At 44.8% G+C, this 22333-nt stretch overlaps 1 protein-coding gene across 1 annotated transcript in view; it reads left to right on the plus strand.

The window, feature by feature from the left end:
• The window catches only part of LOC120986342 (aspartate aminotransferase, cytoplasmic-like), a 69466-nt gene that overhangs the window by 35536 nt on the left and 11597 nt on the right, over positions 1-22333 (plus strand). The window contains exons 5-7 of the mRNA XM_040414863.1: positions 12982-13094; positions 17914-18015; positions 18570-18720. Of these exons, the coding sequence (XP_040270797.1) occupies positions 12982-13094; positions 17914-18015; positions 18570-18720 (366 nt within the window). The remainder of the gene's footprint in view (positions 1-12981; positions 13095-17913; positions 18016-18569; positions 18721-22333) is intronic.

Genomic DNA, 22333 nt, shown 5'->3' on the forward strand with positions numbered 1-22333 from the left:
GTTGTCTATGATGGAGCTGGGAATGGAGACCACATGTGGGACACCAGGGAAATTTTACTGCTCTTATCTCATCAACAAATCTATAACGTCAAGAATTGCACTTGGCAGGTTACTCCCAATAATAAGTGAAAAAATTTACTGATCCCCTAGGGGACAAAGGGGTAAAACTTAGGAATAAATGCTAAGTCTAAAAGAATTGAGCACTAACATAAAGCATCGGCCTGGAGGGCCTCTAAACAAACTAACATGAAGACAGCCCATTGGGGCCAGGACATACAAAAACAAATGGGTAACACTGATGGAAAGCAAGCAAAAAAGGAACGTTCTCACCCATCAGGTGCTGTAGACGTTGGTGATGGAGTCACTTGAATGCGTACGGCCTCCCATGCGATGGAGTTGCATATATGTGTTGCCAACAGAGATGATTCCCATCAAAGAGACCTCAGCCTGTTCTAGGGAAAGGTATTTGGACGGGGACGCTCCTTGCGGGGCAAGTACCTCGTGTAGGTAGGTAGGGTGAATTAGCCCCCATCCCATCACCAGGGCTGACTAGGGACCTTTTGCTCTGGTTTCCTGCCTTGCTGAGGTCTCTTTGATTGGAATCATCTCTGTTGGTAACACATATATGCAAATCCATTGCATGGGAGGCCGTACGCATTCAAGTTACTCCACCACCAACGTCTACAGCACCTGATGGATGAGAGCGTTCCTTTTTTGCTTGCTTTCCTTCAGTGTTACCTATTTGTTTTTGTATGTCCTGGCCCTAATGGGCTGTCTTATCTCATCAACCCGAAGAGTGGAAAAGCATCTAATAATGTATGCAAGATGGTATCTACTCTTTCCACTTCACCACCATGACGGCCCAGAGAGATTGACCCCTGACCTCTGTAGGGGCAGGAACAGAGGTTTAAAAGGACCCCTCCCACCACCATTCACCAGTGTGTTCCTGCCCCTATAGCGGCCAGGACAGAGAAAAGTCCTCTCTGGCTTTCAGGGAGGTGAAGTGGACCTCGTTTTATTATTTTTAAAGTATCTGGGTGACCGCATCGGTGGTGTTTCTTGCCTCCCTTGCGGGTCCTTTCACCCAGAGATGCGTCCCCTGCTCTCCGGCGGACTTTGTTCTTAAGCTGACAGGGAGACGCCAGGGTCACGCTCCCTGTTGTGGGAAGCCTGCCCTGAGCTGCCGCTGAGTCGCCTGCCTCCTGGGAGGTAGCCGACCGGAAAGACGCTCTGCGCTGTCGCGCGCGTCTGACGTCACTTCCGGGCCGCCGGACGGAACCCGGAAGTAGACGGAGCTCCTATAAAAAATGCTAACAAGCACCTTCCCGTTGCGCTCTCTGCAATCGTGCTCTGACCGGAACATGTCGGACCAGGAGAAGGAGCCACAGCAGCAGCAGGAGCAGACCGCTCCCGAGCGCCCCTGCGTGAGTAGCCCACCTGGGCAAATCGGCAGCTTCACAGGTGGCAGGGGGGGGGGGGGATGTGTGCTTAGAGTTAACCGCTGTTCCCCTCCCCCTGGTGTGTCTGCTGGTATACTGCATCTAATTATGCTCCTATACTAGACTGACATAAATTTAATGGGCTGCCTCTCTCACTTTAGGCCAAACTTACTTTAAAAAAAGGAAAAAGGACCGCCAAATGCATCCAGTGCTCCGTCAGGCTTCCTGAGGACTATACTAAAAAGCTTTGCAAGCATTGCATTTCTAAAATAGTGAGAGACTAACAGCCCTCAATTATGCAGGAGTTTAGATCCATGATTCAGGAGGAGGTTAGGTCCTCACTGGCCTCCCTCCGTGAGGATACTAGGGGGATTCGCCCACCTAAAAGACCCAGGGGGGCGGACATTCCCTCTGACTCCGAGGATTTAGAAGAGGATGCCTCATCCTCTAGAAAAGAGGACGACGACCCCCTATCTGAAGGCGAGATCGTAGAGGACTCTAGGAAATTTTTCTTCACTCCCAGTGAAATGAGTGACCTTTTAAAGGCTGTCAGGGATACCATGGGGGTGGAGGACATTCAGCAACCCCACACAGTTCAGGAAGAGATGTTTGGGGGATTGAGGGTCAAACGCTCCAGGGTATTCCCCATAAACGGAAACATTAAGGAGATGGTGATGGATGAATGGGCCCATCCTGAAAAGAAGCTAGGAATTTCCAAGGAATTCAGAAACCGCCTTGCATTTGACCCGTCAGACTCAAAAAATTTTGACGAGGTCCCTAGAATTGACGTCCAGGTGGCGAAAGTCAATAAGAAAACCTCACTTCCATTTGAAGACTCCTGTCAGTTAAGGGACACTATGGAAAGGAAGGCGGACAGCTTATTAAAAAGGTCCTGGGAGGCAGCTATGTTTAGTGTCAAGACAAACATAGCCGCTACTTCAGTCGCCAGGTCTATGTACCTGTGGCTGAATGAGTTAGAAGGTCATCTAAGCAGTAAAACTCCCAGGGAACAGATACTAGATTCTATTCCCTTGCTAAAATCTGCCACGGGTTTCTTAGCGGACGCCTCCGCAGAGACAATTAGATTTTCAGCCAAGGATGCAGCCTTGTCCAATGCGGCCCGGAGGGCACTTTGGATGAAATCTTGGTCGGGAGACATCTCTTCCAAGATGAAGTTGTGTTCTATAGCCTTCTCGGGGGAATACGTGTTTGGTCCCGTATTAGACACGATCCTCGAGAAGGCTACTGATAAAAAGAAGGGGTTCCCTGAGGATAGGACCCCTAAAAAGAAACCCTCCTTTCGTGGTCAATATACCCAGAATAGTTCCTTTCGTGGTAAAGGAAAAACCGGACGTTGGAGTTACCCAAAAGGGGGGAGGGGTAGAGGGTACCTTCTTAATCCCCAAAACAAGGGTGGCGAGAAACAGTGACGCCAGGATAGGGGGAAGACTATCCCAACATTTTGCTCAGTGGCAGCAGACTTCTCCGAGCCTCTGGGCGCAAGATCTTGTCAAGTCGGGATACAGGATAGAGTTATCTTCCCCCCCTCCAGATGTATTTCTGATTTCTCACCACCCTTCTCCTTTTCAGCACAGCCAGATCTGGAAGGAGGTCCAGAATCTCCTGGACCTGGGAGTAGTAATTCCGGTTCCCGTGCCACAACGGGGGTGGGGGTTCTACTCCAGCCTTTTCTTGGTAAAAAAACCGGGGGGCTCCTTCCGCATGATCATAAACCTCAAGAGGCCAAACAAATTTGATCTACAAAAGCTTCAAGATGGAATCTTTAAATTCTACCATCCCCTTAATTCAAAGGGACGCGTCCCTCTGTACAATCGACCTGAAGGACGCATACTATCATGTTCCCATTCACTCCCAGTCTCAGAAGTTCCTGCGTTTTGCAGTAAGGGATCACAGAGGGTCTGTTCACCACTTCCAGTTCGTGGCTCTCCCCTTCGGGCTGGCCTCAGCCCCAAGGATTTTCACGAAGCTGGTGGTAGAGATGGTCGCCTCCCTGAGACCTCAGGGGGTGACGGTCGTCCCTTATCTAGACGACTTTCTACTAATTTCAAACACGGTGGATCAATCTATAGCAGATCGAGAAACCTTCTGTTCCCTTCTGACATATCTAGGTTGGGTTATAAACCTAAAAAAGTCATCCCTAGTTCCGAATACCAGGGTAAAGTTCCTGGGGGTTTTGCTGGATTCGGAAAAACAAACTACCTTCCTTCCAGCAGAAAGAATCCAGAACCTACAGTCATCAATCAGGGCCTTCCTGAGACGTCGCTCCTTCTCGTTCAGAGAAACGATGAGCCTTTTAGGTCAGATGACAGCCTGCATCGTAGCAGTCCCGTGGTGCCAGGCCCATTACAGAGCCCTTCAGTCCTGGCTTCTAAGAAAATGGGACAAAAATCTGACCTCTTTAGACAGGAAGATCCTGATCCCGGGCCACATAAAATCTTCAGTCCGGTGGTGGCTTCAAACAAAAATTTTTAAAAAAGGCATGGTCTGGTTCAAGACCCCGGCAGTACATATTCAGACCGACGCCAGCCTAAAAGGGTGGGGCACAAAAATCTACTCCGATCTCTACCAGGGAGACTGGCCTCTGAAAATTGCAGCTCAGTCCTCCAACTACAGGGAGCTCAGGGCAGTTTGGGAAACAATACGAGCAGCCGCTCCAAAACTAAGGAACCAACATATAAAGGTCTATTCAGACAATGTAACGACCGTGTCCTACCTCAAGCATCAGGGGGGCACACGGTCTCAAAAACTGGAAGGTCTGTCCAGAAAAATCTTCCTCTGGGGGGAGAAAAATGTAAGATCAATATCGGCAGTTCATTTAAAAGGAAGCCTAAACTGTGCGGCGGACTTCCTCAGCAGGACTACCATAGACCAGGGAGAATGGTCCTTAAACATCGAGATCTTCAATCTGATTGTCCAGAGATGGGGCCTTCCAGTGGTAGATCTCTTCGCTACAAGGATAAACACAAAGGTATCAACCTTTTGCTCCCTAAACCCAAGGGACAGGCCCCTAGCGATCGACGCCTTCTCCCTGCACTGGGACTGGGACCTTGCATATGCCTTCCCCCCCGTTCCATTAATCCCAAGGGTTCTACAAAAAATCATCAGGGACAGAGCCAGTTATCCTGGTCACCCCGTACTGGCCCAAGAGAAGCTGGTTCTCGATTCTAACCAAGCTCTCCCCACAGGAAGCATTTATTCTCCCAGCGAGAAAGGATATCCTGATCCAGGGGCCGGTTCTCCATCCTCATCCGGAAATCTTCAAACTCTCGGCCTGGATCCTGAGTCCAACCTCCTGAGACAGAGAGGTCTCTCTGAGGGTGTTATATCTACCTTGAAGGCCAGTAGAAAAAAGGTGACTAACGCCATTTATTTTAAGATCTGGAAAAGATTCTGCACCTGGTCAGGCGACGAGGCCCCAGACCAAACCAGACCAAATATACAGAAAATTCTGGATTTCCTTCAAAAGGGACTAGAGTTAGGGTTAAGTCCTTCCACCCTGAGAGTCCAGGTCTCAGCGCTTAGTGCCTATTTCGATTCCGAATTAGCCAGCCATAGATGGATCCAAAGATTCCTGAGGTCCGCAGCCAGACTAAGACCATCTGTCAGATCAAAGGTGCCTACCTAGGACTTAAACATTGTCCTTAGAGGACTCACAGGTCCACCCTACGAACCCGTGGACGCATGTTCCTTGAAGAATCTTTCTCAGAAGGTGGCTTTTCTTATAGCCATAACATCGGCAAAAAGACTGAGTAAGATCCAGGCATTGTCAATAAGACAACCATATCTCACAATACAGGAGGATCGTATTACCTTGAGGTTAGACCCGACATTTTTACCAAAGGTAGTAACAGACTTCCATAGAAACCAGGAGATCATTCTTCCCTCCTTTTGTGTGAATCCTAAAAATCCTGGAGAGGAACGTTTCCATACCCTGGACGTCAAACAAACAGTACTAAAATACCTAGAGGTCACTAGAGACCTGAGGAAGGTGGACAACTTACTAGTGCTCTTCTGTGGTAAAAATAAGGGGAAGGCAGCTTCCAGATCTACCATTGCCCGATGGGTAAAACAGACTATTACAGACTGTTACAAGATCGAGGGCATCAATTGTCCAGAAGTCATCCGGGCTCACTCCACAAGAGCTATATCTGCCTATTTGATCTAGGGAAGCGCTGAAAGGGCAGGCGCTTCCCTAGATCAAATATGCCGGGCTGCAACTTGGTCTAATGTAAACACCTTCATTAAACATTATAGGCTTGACTTATCCAGGTCTTCCGACCTCGCATTTGGTCGCAAGGTCCTACAGGCCATTGCCCCACCCTAAGACGTATATAATCTGTTATGTCTCTCTGGGCCGTCATGGTGGTGAAGTGGAAAGCCGGAATTAGACTTACCGGTAATTCATTTTCCACGAATCCACCATGACGGCATGATATCCCGCTATATATATACTTGGTATGAGTTAATACCAAGGAAAAAACAAAAAAAAAAACACTTGGAGTTGTTTCACTCGTAACCGGTGGTTGTAGCACTATAATCTGGAACTCGCTGGTGAATGGTGGTGGGAGGGGTCCTTTTAAACCTATCTCTGTTCCTGCCCCTACAGAGGTCAGGGGTCAATCTCTCTGGGTCGTCATGGTGGATTCGTGGAAAATGAATTACCGGTAAGTCTAATTCCGGCTTTCTTGCTGACTGGGTTCCATGTGATGATTGTACACTTGTACAGAAGCTATATTATTAGGACTAGGCATTTAATATTGGCCTTGCACCTCTTTGAAGACCAAATGACACCCTTGATACTATTTAGGTTTGGCTTCACATAAGTACGGTACTCTTTGAAAGTAGAAAGAAAAGACTGGATAGTATTACTTGGTCATTCAGTACCTATTCTTGAGCAGTTTCTCACAATAGAATATGCAAAAGAGAGAGTCTCAAAGGAGCAATTCCTTGTCCTGTCCCTGGATTGCTGTCATTGCTCATTGTCACAAGGCTTGTCCTAGGATGTAACCTAGGAAATCCTACCACAACGAGAAAAATTCTTCAGCATGTGCGTAAATACGACTAAACAAACACTGAGTGACCCAAGTGGGATCTACCCCCAATTCATCCAATCGGAAGCAATCGCTGCTGCTGCTAAATAAAGCTACCGTGTAATGAAGTGTACTTGATTTTTAACCCCTTCCCTACATTAGAGGTGCAAGTATGTCATGATGCCAGAGGGGGTGCATGGTGTGGGTTCACAGGCAGGATGCATTAGATAACAGCACAATACACGACAATACAAAAATAGTATGTGTAAAAAAAAAAGTACACGAAGGCCAAAAAAAGCTTTCAAACCTAAAAAACCCACAAATACTAAAATTGATTAAAAAAGTTCTCGTATCAAGTAAAAATATAAACAATAATTAAAAACAAACCTAATATTAATCGCTGCCTCTGAAAAAGTCTGAAATATTACTAAATCCTGTTATTTATCCCATATGAAAAACTTTATAAAAAAAACATAAAAAGTATTAAAACATAGAAAAACAATATCGATTTGGTATCCGCAAAATTATAACGACCCACAGAATAAAGTTGTCGTATCATATATACCGTATGATGAACACTGTAAAAACAACCCCCCCCCCCCCCCCACCCCACCCCAAAATGTTTTTTGCCATGCAGCAAATATATATTTTTTTATTTATATTCAAATTTGTGATATTTCGCGAATATTTTGTAGAATATTCGTCATATATTCGCAAATTCGTATATATTCGTTATATTCTATAATATTTTATTTTTTTACGCGAAAATCAGCAAGGTAATGATCGCGTAATAAGCGACTATTGCGCGCTCAATACAGGCGTGGGTCAAAAACGAATATAGTGCTATATATTAGTTTTTTAGAATAGTCGTAATTTTTTTCCATCTGAACACGATTCCTCCCTGCTTCTTGCTTGAGGGCCAATGAGTCATTGGCCCTCAAGCAACTTAAGCAGGGAGAAATGACTCATTGGCCCACAAGCAAGAAGCAGGGAGGAATCGTGTTCAGATGGAAAAAAATTACGAATATTCGTCATTACGATTTATATAGCACTATTTTCTAGAGCGGTCCGTGGTATGTCGGGCTGGATTCCTGTTCAGAGCAGGAGCGCACAGCGTCATTGGTTGCTTTGGCGCTGTGCGCTTCATGTCGCCGCTGCACTACAGTAGTACACTATACGAGTAGGCATGAAGCGAACGCCGTCATAGCAACCAATGACGCCATGCGCTCCTGCTCTGAACCGGAATCCAGCCCGACATACCACGGACCGCTCTCGGCCATGGAACACGGCCGTGTGCATTCGGCCTAAAAGGACTGAATTAGAACACATACCCTACATGGTGACATACTTATTTGATTTTGGAGAAAACAGACTACGTACCTTTTAGTGCTTTACATTTTCTTGATAAAACTTTTTGAAAAACAGCTGACACCATGCTGCAACTAGTGCTGATCACGAATATTCTAATCGCAATTTTTTTTTGCGAATATTGGCACTTCGAGAATTTGCGAATATCTAGAATATAGTGCTATATCTTCGTAATCGCGAATATTCTAGATTTTATTTTCATCAGTACCCATGATCCCTCACTGCTTCTTGCTTGTGGGACAATGAGAAGGCTGCAATATCTTTTGACTTTAGGAGTAGTGTTGATCGCAAATTTTCTGATTGCCGATTTTCGCAATCAAGAAAATTATGGCTGGCGATCACGAATTCCCAAATTTGCGATTATATGACGAATATTCGCCCAAATATTTGCAAAATATTGTGAATTCGAATATTGCCCATGTCGCTCATTACTGGCTGCAATGGCTAAAGGTGGATTGTGGATTCTCTGACAGATTATTGGAAATGAATGTTCCTGCCAACCCACTTTCTTGAAATCTGCCCCTATAATGCTAGGGTTACCCGACGACATGTGTCGTGCGACATTTTGTCACACTAATGTTGCGCAACAATTTTTATAACGATAGTCTATGGTGTCGCATTGCGACATGTGACATGCTGCGACTGCGACACGACAGTAGCAAAAAATTCATCCAAGATGGATTTTTCTACGACTATAGGGTCGCAATCGAAGCATGTCGCAGTGCGAAACCATAGACTATTATAAATATTATTGCGTGACATTGATGCGACATCAATATCGCGCGACACATCGCAGTGTAGTTGTGCCCTATGTGTCGCGCGACCCTAGCCTAAAGGTTCTGCTGATCACCTATTGAATGAGGCAAAACCTTGGTTCATCAGGTGATCCTGTTCTTCATGCAGGCACCGAAATTATCGTTTCTGGGCAGCAGATCGTGCTCTCTAAGCAACAGTGATCCACCGTCCTCGTATTGTGGAGGCTATGGCTGCATGTATCCTGACAACCTGCTGCTGCTCGGCGTCCCAACAATCTGCTGCTGCTGGGCACGTCTTAATGCTCCTTAAAGGGTTTCTACCACCACATTTTCACCTATTTAGCTGTCAGACACTAGTGATCTGCTAGTGTCTGCTCTACCTAACCATGCTATTGTAATCCCTTTCTGTGCAGCGGTTACCCTAAAAAACGTAGTTTTATTGCTATGCTAATGAGCCTCTAGGTGCTATGGGGGTGTCTTTTCAGCAACTAGAGGCTCCGTCCACTCACTATTTCCGCCGCCCAGCGTGCTCCAGCCCTGCTGATCAGCTTTTTGAGAATGATCACCACCCACAGTGCTGTACATTGTATAGTGGCTGTACTTAGTATTGCAGCTCAGCTCCATTCACTTCAATATGGCTGAGCTGCACCTAGGCCATGTGACCGATGAACGTTACGTCACGTGGCCTAAGGTAAGCTACGAGAAGGCCGCAACGCTACTGCAAGCTCTGCTGCCCTGTCAAACAGCTGATCAGTCGGGGTCCCAGATGTTGGACGCCCACCGATCAGATACTAATGACCTATCCAGGTAGGTCATCAGTATAAGGGCTCGTTCACACAACCCTATGGCTTTTTCAGTGTTTTTAACAGAGATCCGTTTTTTGTTTCAGCAGCGTTTCCTGTTCTGTAACGTTTTTCCGTTCCATTTTTCCATATGGCATATACAGTATACAGTAATTTAAAAAGAAAAAATTGGGCCTAAAATTTTCAATAGATGGTTCCGCAAAAACGGAACGGATACGAAAGACATACGGAGTACATTCCGTATGTGTCGCGTTTTTTTTGCGGACCCATCGACTTGAATGGAGCCACGGAACGTGATTTGCGGGCAATAATAGGACATGTTCTATCTTTGAACGAAACGGAAATACGGAAACGGAATGCATGCGTTGTACATTCCGTTTTTTTTTTTGCTGAACCATTGAAATAAATGGTTCCGTATACGGAACGCAAAAAACATTCGTGTGAATGAGCCCTAAGAGTCTCAGAAAACCCAGTCGAGACCGTTATCCTGTTACATAACCTAAATGATCAAGTGGTGGCCTTGTTGTGAGGTTGTCTGGTTGAGCGATGATCTAATACTCATGTGCACAAAGGCTCTGTAGTGATGACGCTGGTGCATCCGCTTTCCCACAATTCCCAACGAGGTATTTAAAACTGGCATTTTGTAAACAGATGTTCCTTGGCATGCTAATAACAATCAAAGCTGCTCTTGGGAAAGATTTCACTAAGTGCCATATATACACAGCTGACTTCCCACCCGCTGACTCGAATTGTAGTTTCTTTCTTCTGACTTTCAAATGCCTACTGGGACCATTGCCCACAGTCACGATCAATCACTATTTCGGCTATTTTTATTCACTTCCTCCTTGTAGTTGCCTCTCTCTATTTCTCTCTTTTAACTTGCCTTATTTCATGACAGGAAGAGCTGGGTGGCTACTGCAGTCAGAGGAAAAAACAGGAGCTGACTGTTCTGTAGCTTACTGGGGACTCTAGGCCTATGGTATTCAGACGAAAGATAAATAGGCTACCATCTGACCCTTTTGCTCAGCAGGTTCACACGCGATGTTATTGTATAGGATGGCACCACTGTCTACTTGCGTAATCTTAGTTTAGAGCATTAGACGTGTATCTGTAGAGCTGTACAATATTTCATTGTTGTGCCAAGTGTAGGGAGATATACCGTACAGAACCACGGAAGCTTCCATACACTTTCTGTTCGGTGACCTTTTTGGAACAATTTTTCAACAAGTTGCTGATCTTGAAAGTAATAATAACAACAAGAAATCAATGAAGAATTTCATTGAAGGGCATGAACGATAGATGGAGATCTAGGTTCGGTTCTGCTGACCAATTTTGGTTTTGGTACAAATTTGAAAGTGCACCAGTTGGTCTGAAAAATTTGCGTAGTTTAGTTTTCTCCCTTTCCCAAGATTCGTCTGAATCAAATCGCCAAAAATTTGCAGCGGGATGCAACTCAAATTTTTACAAAATTTGAGATGAATCCAAGTAGTTTAGAATCTATTTTCTAAAATTCACATCCCCATTTCCCCAGCCGTCCCTTGTTTGAACTTGATGGACCGTATTAACTATGATTCACTCATCTGTAATAATAAATTATGTATAAAAGAGGATTGGTTATGCTCTCGATCCATTTTCAGGCGGTACTTGAAGCCCTTGGCTCTCACTGCTAAATTGTGCTGCCAACTGCTATTCACTATTCATATATGGAAGAGGGACTTTAGCCCCCCTAAGTCACCAGGGCCTGGGTGCAGTGGCGGATCCAGAGCCTGGTCTCGGGAGGGGCACTTCCAGATTGTTTTGTGGTGGCAGACACAAAATAATGTGGTGCTTATAGAACAGACCATTTTATTTAACCTATCGTACAGCTCTAACCTTATTTATTTCTGAGGAGGGCTATCAGGGTACATTATACAGGGGTAATATAACTTATATTACCTCTGTATAATGTACCCTGATACCCCTTCATTATATTACCCCCTGTATAATGTACCCTGATACCCCTCAGTTATATTATATAACTGAGGGGTATCAGGGTACATTATACAGGGGGTAATATAACCGAGGAGGGGTAGCAGCCTAGCAGGTTACATACTTTGTATGCGTTTACTGTTATACGGTATATAACTTATACAGAGGGTCTCAGCCAGGGCAGAGCAGAGACAGTTCTTGTAGTTAAGGGAGCAGCTGGGCACGAACGAACACTATCACTCGGCAGCCCTCACCTCGCAGCAGCTTAGGGCACTTCTTCCTTCCAACTCTGCCACCCAGACGAGACTGGGACCACTCCCTCTCCTGGCTGCGTGCGCCTGCACAGCGCACGCACGGCTCTGCCTCCAAGTCCACCCCCCTATGTGAATTTAGCCACCGGCAGCCGCCCCGCAGGTATTAGTAAGACACTGGCGGCGGCCAGCGCTAAAGGGGAATCAGCCAGTGGGAAACTATATTCTCGGATTCCTGGGGGGGGGGGGCAATTGCCCCGTTGCCCCCCCCCCCCCTGGATCCGCCAATGCCTGGTTGTGACTGCTTCCTGTGTACTACCTATAGCTACACCCATATGAGCCAACATTTTTGGAATCTCCCAGAGAAAAATGGAAATGTCAAAGACTTAAGGAAAGCAGCCATCCATGAGTGGATTTGGCACTGAGATGCTGGGTCATCACTGACCATACATGGTCTGAGAGGGCGTGATGCATCATGGAAATGGGGCTGACATGTCAAGGAAGGGTTGTGCCCTATGCAGGATCGAGTGTGGACTTCAAAAAGTGGTGTGTCCACACCTGAAAACTTTTTATGTGCCACACTCTGATCTCCCGCAGGCCATCTTTAGTTGGCAAGTATAGCTACACCCCTTTCTCCACTGACTATTGATCTTCCCTCCCTGTGCTCAGAAGGTTCTGTGCTAGCTGAAGAGTATTTCATATATAAGGTCTATGGTGGCTAGAGGCTGACCTGCCTACACCTCAGTATTCAGTAATGTGGAGCAATGTTCAGTGTGGCATGGCAGAGGAAAGGTAGAGAAGAAAGTCAAACAATTCCAGGTTGGTCTCATCACAAGTTTTAATGAAGGGTGCACAGGGATGCAGAAGATATTTCAAGTTGTTAACAAAGGGGGATACTTGGACCTTCAATCTTATGGGAGACACCATTTTTTTTCACCAACTAAAAAACAGCCGGGAAAAAGTAGGTGGTCATGTATCTGTTATACATCATCTCATTATGAGCATAAGATGGCAAAAAAATAGGAGAGCGTGACATACATGAATTCTGTGCTAGAATGACCCCCGTCATTATAGATGATGGCCTACTAGTAAGTCAGGCCCTGGCATTGAATGTGGAGTCATTGGAGTAAGAAGTATAACTCAAAGCCCCAAGACCCTTACCTACCTTATGCTACTTATAATACTGGAGTCTTCTTGTGTGGCAAAGGGGCCTTTGGGCTCCAGTTTTAGCTACACCCCTAAATTTGTACATATAGGGGTATTCTAATGTCAGCAAATATGTGCCTAACATTCAATAGATTGATGCTTTTGAGCCTTGACTCTGTTTTTTTTTTCCTGTTTGCCAGACAAGTATCGTTGGATATTTGAAGCTGCCGGATCAACACATATCTATCCTTATCGGTTTTGGGATAACAAAACTATGGGCCTGGCATTGCCAGACATGCTAGAGGATCTGGAGGTACAGTATCATGACTCTTTACATATGTCTTCACCTTTATCTTGGCTCCAATTTGGTTAAAAAGCACCTATCAGAAGGATCAATCCTATTAAAGTGGGTATACTGACTGGTAGGGTTGATCCTGCCAATTAAATCGGTTCCTGTCTTGTGAAAATCTGATGGCAGGTGCCCTTTAAGGACTCCAACTTCTCATTAAACACAATAGCACAACAAGATAGCAAAATCCTTGACAGCCTGCAACTCACAATCCAATCACTGGGTGGCCACACATAGACACATACAGAATAGACATATTGACAGAGTAAGGGCCCTTGCACACGACCATATGCCCTCTGAGACATATGGTTCGTGAGTGGGCCATATGTCCCAGGGCGGCATTGATCGGGAGCACATGGCATCATAGATTACAATGATACTGTGCACGTCGGGCCACCCGCGGGGCTATTACCCTGCACTCAGAGGATCATATGAGTGCGTCACAATAGTCCTGCGGGCGATTCGACGTGCACAGTATCCTTGTAATCTATGATGCTGTGTGCTCCCATGCGCACAATCAATGCTGCTCCGGGACATATGGACCGTATGTCTCAGAGGGCATACGGTCATGTGCAAAGGCCCTAACACAAAACCATGCTTTTTTAAGAGTTGGTCTCTTGATTTGTTGAAGCAGGAGTAAAAGTAAGGAGGACACATCTGTATCTAATTAGTCTCTGATTTGTGATTTTATTTCTCCATTTAGAAATGTATTGCTAAAGCATTGTACAGCTTTACTGATGTTTTGGTCAAAAGTGTTCCAAAACAATCAGCAGTATTTTCATTTTAAAGGGAGTCTGGCAGCAGTTTTGATCATGCAAAACTGCTGCCAGCACCAAGTAGTTGAAGATCAATAGAAAGATATGTTTTGTAGAATTTTCTTATCCAGAGTAGTTTAAGCAAGATAAATAAGAATATTTTTTTTGAGCTGCTTCACAGCCCCTCTCTTTTCTGTGAGCAACAGCTGTAGCATCCAATCAGGGGACCACTAGAGATGTCAGAAGTGAAGCTGCTCAATGTAGAAAGAACTACACAGTGAAGCCTCACCTTACAGGAGCATAATCTGGCAGAATAAAAGTTCATATTAACACAGCTCCTAATTATAATGCTCCACAAAATTGCTGTCAAAATTGCCGACAGACTCTCTTTACTGCACTTAAAGTGTAACTTTCATGTTTTCAACAAAATATCAATTTTAGCATAGTCGGGTCCATAAATATTGGGACATCGACACAATTCTAGCATTTAGGGGTCTATACACCACAACAATGGATTTGAAATGAAACAAACAAGATGTGCTTTAACTGCAGACTGTCCGCTTTAATTTGAGGGTATTTACATCCAAATCAGGTGAACGGTGTAGGAATTACAACAGTTTGCATATGTGCCTCCCACTTGTTAAGGAACCAAAAGTTTTGGGACAATTGGCTTCTCAGCTGTTCCATGGCCAGGTGTGTGTTGTTCCCTCATTATCCCAATTACAATGAGCAGATAAAAGGTCCAGAGTTCATTTCAAGTGTGCTATTTGCATTTGGAATCTGTCAACTCTCAAGATGAGATCCAAAGAGCTGTCACTATCAGTGAAGCAAGCCATCATTAGGCTGAAAAAACTAAACAAACCCATCAGAGAGATAGCAAAAACATTAGGCGTGGCCAAAACAACAGTTTGGAACAGTCTTAAAAAAGAAAGAACGCATCGGTGAGCTCAGCAACACCAAAAGACTCGTAAGACCACGGAAAACAACTGTGCTGGATGACCAAAGAATTCTTTCCCTGGTGAAGAAAACACCCTTCACAACAGTTGGCCAGATCAAGAACACTATCAAGGAGGTAGGTGTATGTGTGTCAAAGTCAACAATCAAGAGAAGACTTCACCAGAGTGAATACAGAGGGTTCACCACAAGATGTAAACCATTGGTGAGCCTCAAAAACAGGAAGGCCAGATTAGAGTTTGCCAAACGACATCTAAAAAAGCCTTCACAGTTCTGGAACAACATCCTATGGACAGATGAGACAAAGATCAACTTGTACCAGAGTGATGGGAAGAGAAGAGTATGGAGAAGGAAAGGAACTGCTCATGATCGTAAGCATACCACCTCATCAGTGAAGCATGGTGGTGGTAGTGTCATGGCGTGGGCATGTATGGCTGCCAATGGAACTGGTTCTCTTGTATTTATTGATGCTGTGACTGCTGACAAAAGCAGCAGGATGAATTCTGAAGTGTTTCGGGCAATATTATCTGCTCATATTCAGCCTAATGCTTCAGAACTCATTGGACGGCGCTTCACAGTGCAAATGGACAATGACTCAAAGCATACTGCAAAAGCAACCAAAGAGTTTTTTAAGGGAAAGAAGTGGAATTTTATGCAATGGCCAAGTCAATCACCTGACCTGAATCCGATTGAGCATGCATTTCACTTGCTGAAGACAAAACTGAAGGGAAAATGCCCCAAGAACAAGCAGGAACTGAAGACAGTTGCAGTAGAGGCCTGGCAGAGCATCACCAGGGATGAAACCCAGCGTCTGGTGATGTCTATGCGTTCCAGACTTCAGGCTGTAATTGACTGCAAAGGATTTGCAACCAAGTATTAAAAAGTGAAAGTTTGAGTTATGATTATTATTCAGTCCCATTACTTTTGGTCCCTTAACAAGTGGGAGGCACTTATGCAAACTGTTGTAATTTCTACACCGGTCACCTGATTTGGATGTAAATACCCTCAAATTAAAGCTGACAGTCTGCAGTTAAAGCACATCTTGTTTGTTTCATTTCAAATACATTGTGGTGGAGTATAGAGCCAAAAATGTTAGAATTGTGTCAATGACCCAATATTTATGGACCTGACTATGTTACAGCTGCTGCAGCATTATGCATTAAGCAATGTTTAGTTTCTTCACATACCACTGTTTTCCTTGAGCTTTTCCCTTAGTTTACTGCAGTTTTGAAGCCTGCATTATGATAATCTTCTCAAGATGGCTCCTCTGCCGGTTCACTGAGGCCAAACCTGCCTTCCCTCACTTCACATACACACATCTGCTGGAGCCAGCATCTTCCTGCCAGCCAATCAGATTGGATTACTGAGAGACAAGCCTCCTCACTCTGAAGCCTGATGCAGGCATGGAGTGTAACCCGCCCCCCCCCCCTGTTTTCTGTTTACACTGAAGGGAAGACAGAAAAGCCCTAGTAACAGTTGTTTAAGGGAGCAGTGGAAAGGGACAGAGAACATTAATGAAAGCTGTTGTTATAAGCTAATTACAGATCTTATGACAATCATTGACAGACAAACTCCTGTATATATATGCCTAGCTCTAATAAACTAACAAATAAAAAAAAAATATGACCGTTACCCTTTAAAGAGGTTATCCACTTTAGAAAATTAGATTTTGTTAAAAAGGTCACCTGCTTGTACTGGAGGTCATTAACTATGGAGGAACCCAGCAGGAAGTGTTTAGTTTCCCTGCAGCACCAACCCAGGAAAAAATGAAGCATTACACATTCCCCATTAAAATGAGTATGACGCACACACATGCGGAGTCCTCCAGAGAGAACATCCTGCCTTTTGTGACCACTCTCCTGTTTTGCTAATAGATGAGGATCCAGAGAGGACATCTCCCCTTTATTAGTTAAAGGGAGTCTGTCACCACAATATGAACATATACAGCACTTGCATTGTCCTGTAGCACACCTATACATGAATGTAATGGTGCATTTGTTATTTTCTTTACACTTGCAGAAGCAGGAAAAACTATGTTCACTTCCTATGCAAATGAGCACTCGCAAGTGCCCAGGGGCGGTGTTCACGGTGTTGGAGGCCAGGCTGCTCTGCCTTCTTTCATCGTTACTCCTCCCCAGCCTCTGCCTTTGCCCGCCCTCCTCATCCCTAGGTCTGTCCAAGATCCCGCGCCTGTGCACTGCCTCCCCGGGCCGGGGCATGCACACTGTGATGCCCATTGTGGGCACGGCATCGCTTCAACTAGTGCACATGCGTGGGCAAACGGACACCATTCGGGAACAGACCGCAAGGGAATAGGAGGGCGGGCAAAGGCAGAGGCTGGGGAGGAGTAACCATGAAAGAAGGCAGAGCAGCTTGGGCTCCTACACAGGGAACGCCGCCCCTGGGCACTTGCGAGTTCTCACTTGCGTATGAATTAAACGTTGTTTTTTTCCTTTTTCTGCAAGTGTAAAGAAAATAACAAAGGTACCATTACATTCATGTATAGGTGTGGCACAGAGCCATGTAAGCGCTGTATATGTTCATATTGTGGTGACAGACTCTCTTTTAAAGAGGACCTGACATGCCTGTTTTAATATCTTCATGCATTCCCCATGTAATAACAATTCTGGAGAATCTACTCTTATGACTCTATGTTGTCCCATTCCTTTTATTTCTACTAGAAGTTGTGAAAGAATTGCTATTAGCCTTCAGTAAGGGTACAGAGGGGGGTAACCAGTTGGGGGTGTGTCCCTGCACAGTCTCACTCTATCCAATCAGGGCTGCCATTTTCAGCCTGTGCAGGTACACCCCCCCCCCCCCCCCAAACTGGTTACCACCCCTCTGTACCCTTACTGAAGGCTAATAGCAATTTGATTATAACTTCTAGTAGAAATAATAAAGGAATGACACAACATAGAGACATAAGAATAGATGCTCCAGAATTGTTATTACATGGGGAATGCATGGAGCTATTAAAACAGACATGTCGGGAGCGGTAAAAGGTCCTCTTTTTAAGAATTTTCAAATCCGTTTTCTTAACCAGACAACTTCTGACGAGAGTGTCCTTTCCATAGAAGTCTCCAGACTATTCTATAGTTCTCCTACCAACTTCCTGCAACTCAACTGGAATCCAACCCCAAATCAGTGACTGGAAACAGATAGCAGATCTCATGAAGGTACGGTATGATGAAGGTTGCTTTTCTTCAACTTTTAAGAAAATTGTGGCACTTAAAAGAGTTAGGGTTCATGCACAAAGTGTTTTGAGGTCCGCAAATCGCGGATCCTGGCCAAGTGCATGCCACCATTTATGTTTTGACTTCTGTAGAAATGTCCTATCCTTGTCTGCAAAACGGGCAACAATAGGACATGTTCAGTCTTTATTGCTGTCTGTATTTTTTGAGGCCCCATTGAAATGAATGGGTCCGCATCTGATTTTGATCCGCCAAAAATACGGATCAGATACGGACAAACTACGGCCTTGTGCATGAGCCCTAAAAGAAAAGAGTCTAATTGCTGAGCGATGATCTGTGTATCCAGGTTGATTACAGATATTGTTGTTGGTGAATGGGATCCTTCATTGGTGGGATGAAAACCAGTGCTGGTGGAGTGATGGACACGTCTGTGCAGGGCTCGTTACAGTACAGGTATCTTGTAACGAGCCATGCTCCTGTGTGTGTGATCAGCGGTCATCTATCCGCATCTTGATTTAATCTCTTTATGGTCATTTCAGAGGAAGAGCATGTTCCCGTTTTTCCACCTTAAAGATCAAGGCCTGGCGTCGGGAGACATGGACACAGATGCTTGGCCTGTGCGCTACTTTATATCTGAAGACTTTGAGCTCTTCTGTGCCCAGTCATTTTCTGCAAGTTTTGGATTATACGGTGTGTACAGATTATGTTGTGTGTGTGTGTGTAAATTATATTGGGAGTTTATAGATTATATAGTGCAAAGGAAACTCCTGTATATGGTATGTATATACTGTTTATATGTTTTTGTGTATAAATTATATAGTGTATGTACAGATCATGGGGTACTCTGTGTACAGATGATATAGTGAGTAGATGAAAATACTGTATATGGTATGTATATACCGTAATTTATGCTTGAGTAAATTATATAGCGTATGTACACATTAGGTAACAGCATATTGTAGATTTAAAGGGGTTGTCCAGGTTCAGAGCTGAACCCGGACATATCTCCATTTTCATCAGGCAGCCCCCCTGACTTGAGCATCGGAGCAGTTCATGCTCTGATGCTCTCCTATGCCCTTCGCAGAATCGCGCAGGGCAAAGGCATTTTGAGGAGTTCCGGTAATGTACCGGGTTCTCCTTAGGGCTGCCAGGCGGAGGCTTCTGACCAGCAGTGAGCTCGGTTACGTCACCGGCACTGATGGGCAGGCCTTAGCGCTGTCCTAGCCTAAAAAACGGCTAGGGCAGCGCTAAAGCCAGCCCATTCGAGCCGGTGACGTCACCGAAAAAATACTGCTGGGCGGAAGCTTCCGCCCGGCAGTGTGTTGTAAAAAAGAGCCCTTGCCCTGCGCGATCCTGCGCTGGGCAAGGGAGAGCATCGGAGCATGAACTGCTCCGATGCTCAAGTCAGGGGGGCTGCCGGGGTGAAAATGGGGATATGTCCAGTTTCAGCTCTGAACCTGGACAACCTCTTTAAGGGTCCGCATCCGTTCCACAATATCGGAAACGAGTGCGGACCCATTCATTCTCAATGGGGCAGAACGGGATGTGGAGAGCACACTATGTGCTCTCCGCAACCGCATTTACGGAGCGCGGCCCCGGACTTCCGGGCTTCGGCCCTGAACTTCCGGGTCGTGGCTCCACAAAAAAATAAACATGTCCTATTCTTGTCCGCAATTGGGGGGTGCCGGCCGGGTGTATTGCGGATCTGCAATACACCACGGACGTGTGAATGGACCCCAAGTGTGTAAATTACATAATATTTTTACTGATTATTTGGGATCTGTATAGATTGTGTGTATTGATTATAGATTTTGTAGTGTATAGTTTTTTATATAAATATCTAATATATAAAGCTGAGTGTATGTGTGTATGTAATTCCATTAAAGGAATAGTCGCATTTACAATCCCGAAATTTGGCACACAGGTACATCAGGTGTCTGGGAAGGTTTTAGACCGGGTCTCAGCTCGGTAGCATGTACCGTTCCTGAGATGTTCCCAAAAAATACAAATATGGCACATCACATGACCTGCATTAGCGAATAGAAGCCTGCAGGTCTTTCTCATCATATCCCAACTGCCATACACATGGTCACATGACCCTTATCAGCCAATAGAAGCTCACAGGCCCTTAGTCTCCACATGCACACAGTTTTACCCCAGATTTCCATAACAACCCAGCCATTTTTCTTCACTGCTGTAGGTCAGCTTTAAAAGGGGCAGGGTGCTGTGGAGGTCACAGTTAAGGGGGAAGGTAGGGTGGCCATTCAGGCCACTCTCAAAAGATGGACTTTAAAACCCCGCCCCTTGGCCCCGCTAAGCCACGCCCTCGACTCGGTTAGGCCAAGCTCCCTCCCACTCCACAGCCGACGGGGATTCAAAAAATGAAGGTAAAAATCAACTTGTCAGCTGCAGGGGTGGGAGGGAAGGTGACTTTCTCCCTGTAGCTCAAGCAGCACAGTGCTGCTGTCTGAGAGTGAGCTGTTCAAAAGGACTTTCCTGTGTCCGTCCAGGCCCTGCGCCGGACGGAGGACAGGGAGTCTGAAAGACAGACTGTCCGGCCTAAAACCAGACCTCCGGCCACCCTAGGGGCAGGCTGCTGTTGAGGTCACAGTTGAGGGGACGGTCCGCTATGGAAGTCAGTGTAAAGGGGCAGATTGATGTTGAGGCCACTGTTAAGGGGCGGGGTGTTGTGGAGATAGCTGTTAAGGAGATGGGGTACTGTGGAGGTCACTAATAAAGGGGCAGCTGCTGTGGAGGTCACTTTTAAGGGGGTGGGATGCTGTGGAGGTCACTGTTAAGGAGGCGGGATGCTGTGGTAGTCATTGTTAAAGGGGCGGGCGCTGTGGAGGTCTCTGTTAAGGGGGCAGGGAATGGTAGAGGTCACAGTTAAGGGGACGGTCTGCAATGGAGGTCAGTGTTAAGGGGCCAGGTGCTGTAGAGGTCACTGTAGAGGTCACTATTAACCCCTTAAGGACTCAGCCCTATTTCACCTTAAGGACTTGGCCATTTTTTGCAAATCTGACCGTGTCACTTTTAGTGCTGATAACTTTAAAAAGCTTTGACTTATCCAGGCCATTCTGAGATTGTTTTTTCGTCACATATTGTACTCCATGACACTGGTAAAATGAAGTAAAAAATAATAATTTTTATTTATAAAAAAATACCAAATTTACCAAAAATTTGTAAAAAATTTAAAATTTCCAAGTTTCAATTTCTCTACTTTTATAATACATAGTAATACCTCCAAAAATAGTTATTACTTTACATTCCCCATATGTCTACTTCATGTTTGGATCATTTTGGGAATGATATTTTATTTTTTGGGGATGTTACAAGGCTTAGAAGTTTAGAAGCAAATCTTTTCAAAAACCCAATTTTTAGGGACCAGTTCAGGTCTGAAGTCACTTTGCGAGGCTTACATAATAGAAACCACCCAAAAATGACCCCATTCTATAAACTACACCCCTCAAGGTATTCAAAACAGATTTTACAAACGTCGTTAACCCTTTAGGTGTTCCACAAGAATTCATGGAAAATAGAGATACAATTTCAAAATTTCACTTTTTTTGCAGATTTTCCATTTAATAATTTTTTTCCAGTTACAAAGCAAGGGTTAACAGCCAAACCAAACTCAATATTTATGGCCCTGATTTTGTAGTTTACAGAAACACCCCATATGTGGTCGTAAACCGCTGTACAGGCACACGGCAGGGCGCAGAAGGAAAGGAATGCCATACGGTTTTTAGAAGGCAGGTTTTGCTGGACTGGTTTTTTGACACCATGTCCCATTTGAAGCCCCCCTGATGCACCCCTAGACTAGAAACTCAAAAAAGTGGCCCCATTTTAGAAACTACGGGATAGGGTGGCAGTATTGTTGGTACTAGTTTAGGGTACATATGATTTTTGGTGGCTCTATATTACACCGTTTTTATTTTTTGTTATTTACAACATTCATCTGACAGGTTAGATCATGTGATATTTTTATAGAGCAGGTTGTCACGGATGCAGCGATACCTAATATGTATACTTTTTTATTTTTATTTATGTATGTTTTACACAATGATTTCATTTTTGAAGCAAAAAAAATCATGTTTTAGTGTTTCCATAGTCTGAGAGCCATAATTTTTTCAGTTTTTGGGCGATCACCTTGGGTAGGGTATGATTTTTGTGGGATGAGATGACTGTTTTATTGGCACTATTTTGGGGTGCGTGTGACTTTTTGATCGCTTGCTATTACACTTTTTGTGATGTAAGGTGACAAAAAATGGTTTATTTAGCACAGTTTTTATTTTTTATTTTTTAC

Source organism: Bufo bufo, chromosome 1 (assembly GCF_905171765.1).
Source record: "Bufo bufo chromosome 1, aBufBuf1.1, whole genome shotgun sequence".
In the NCBI taxonomy this organism is placed as follows: Eukaryota; Metazoa; Chordata; class Amphibia; order Anura; family Bufonidae; genus Bufo; species Bufo bufo.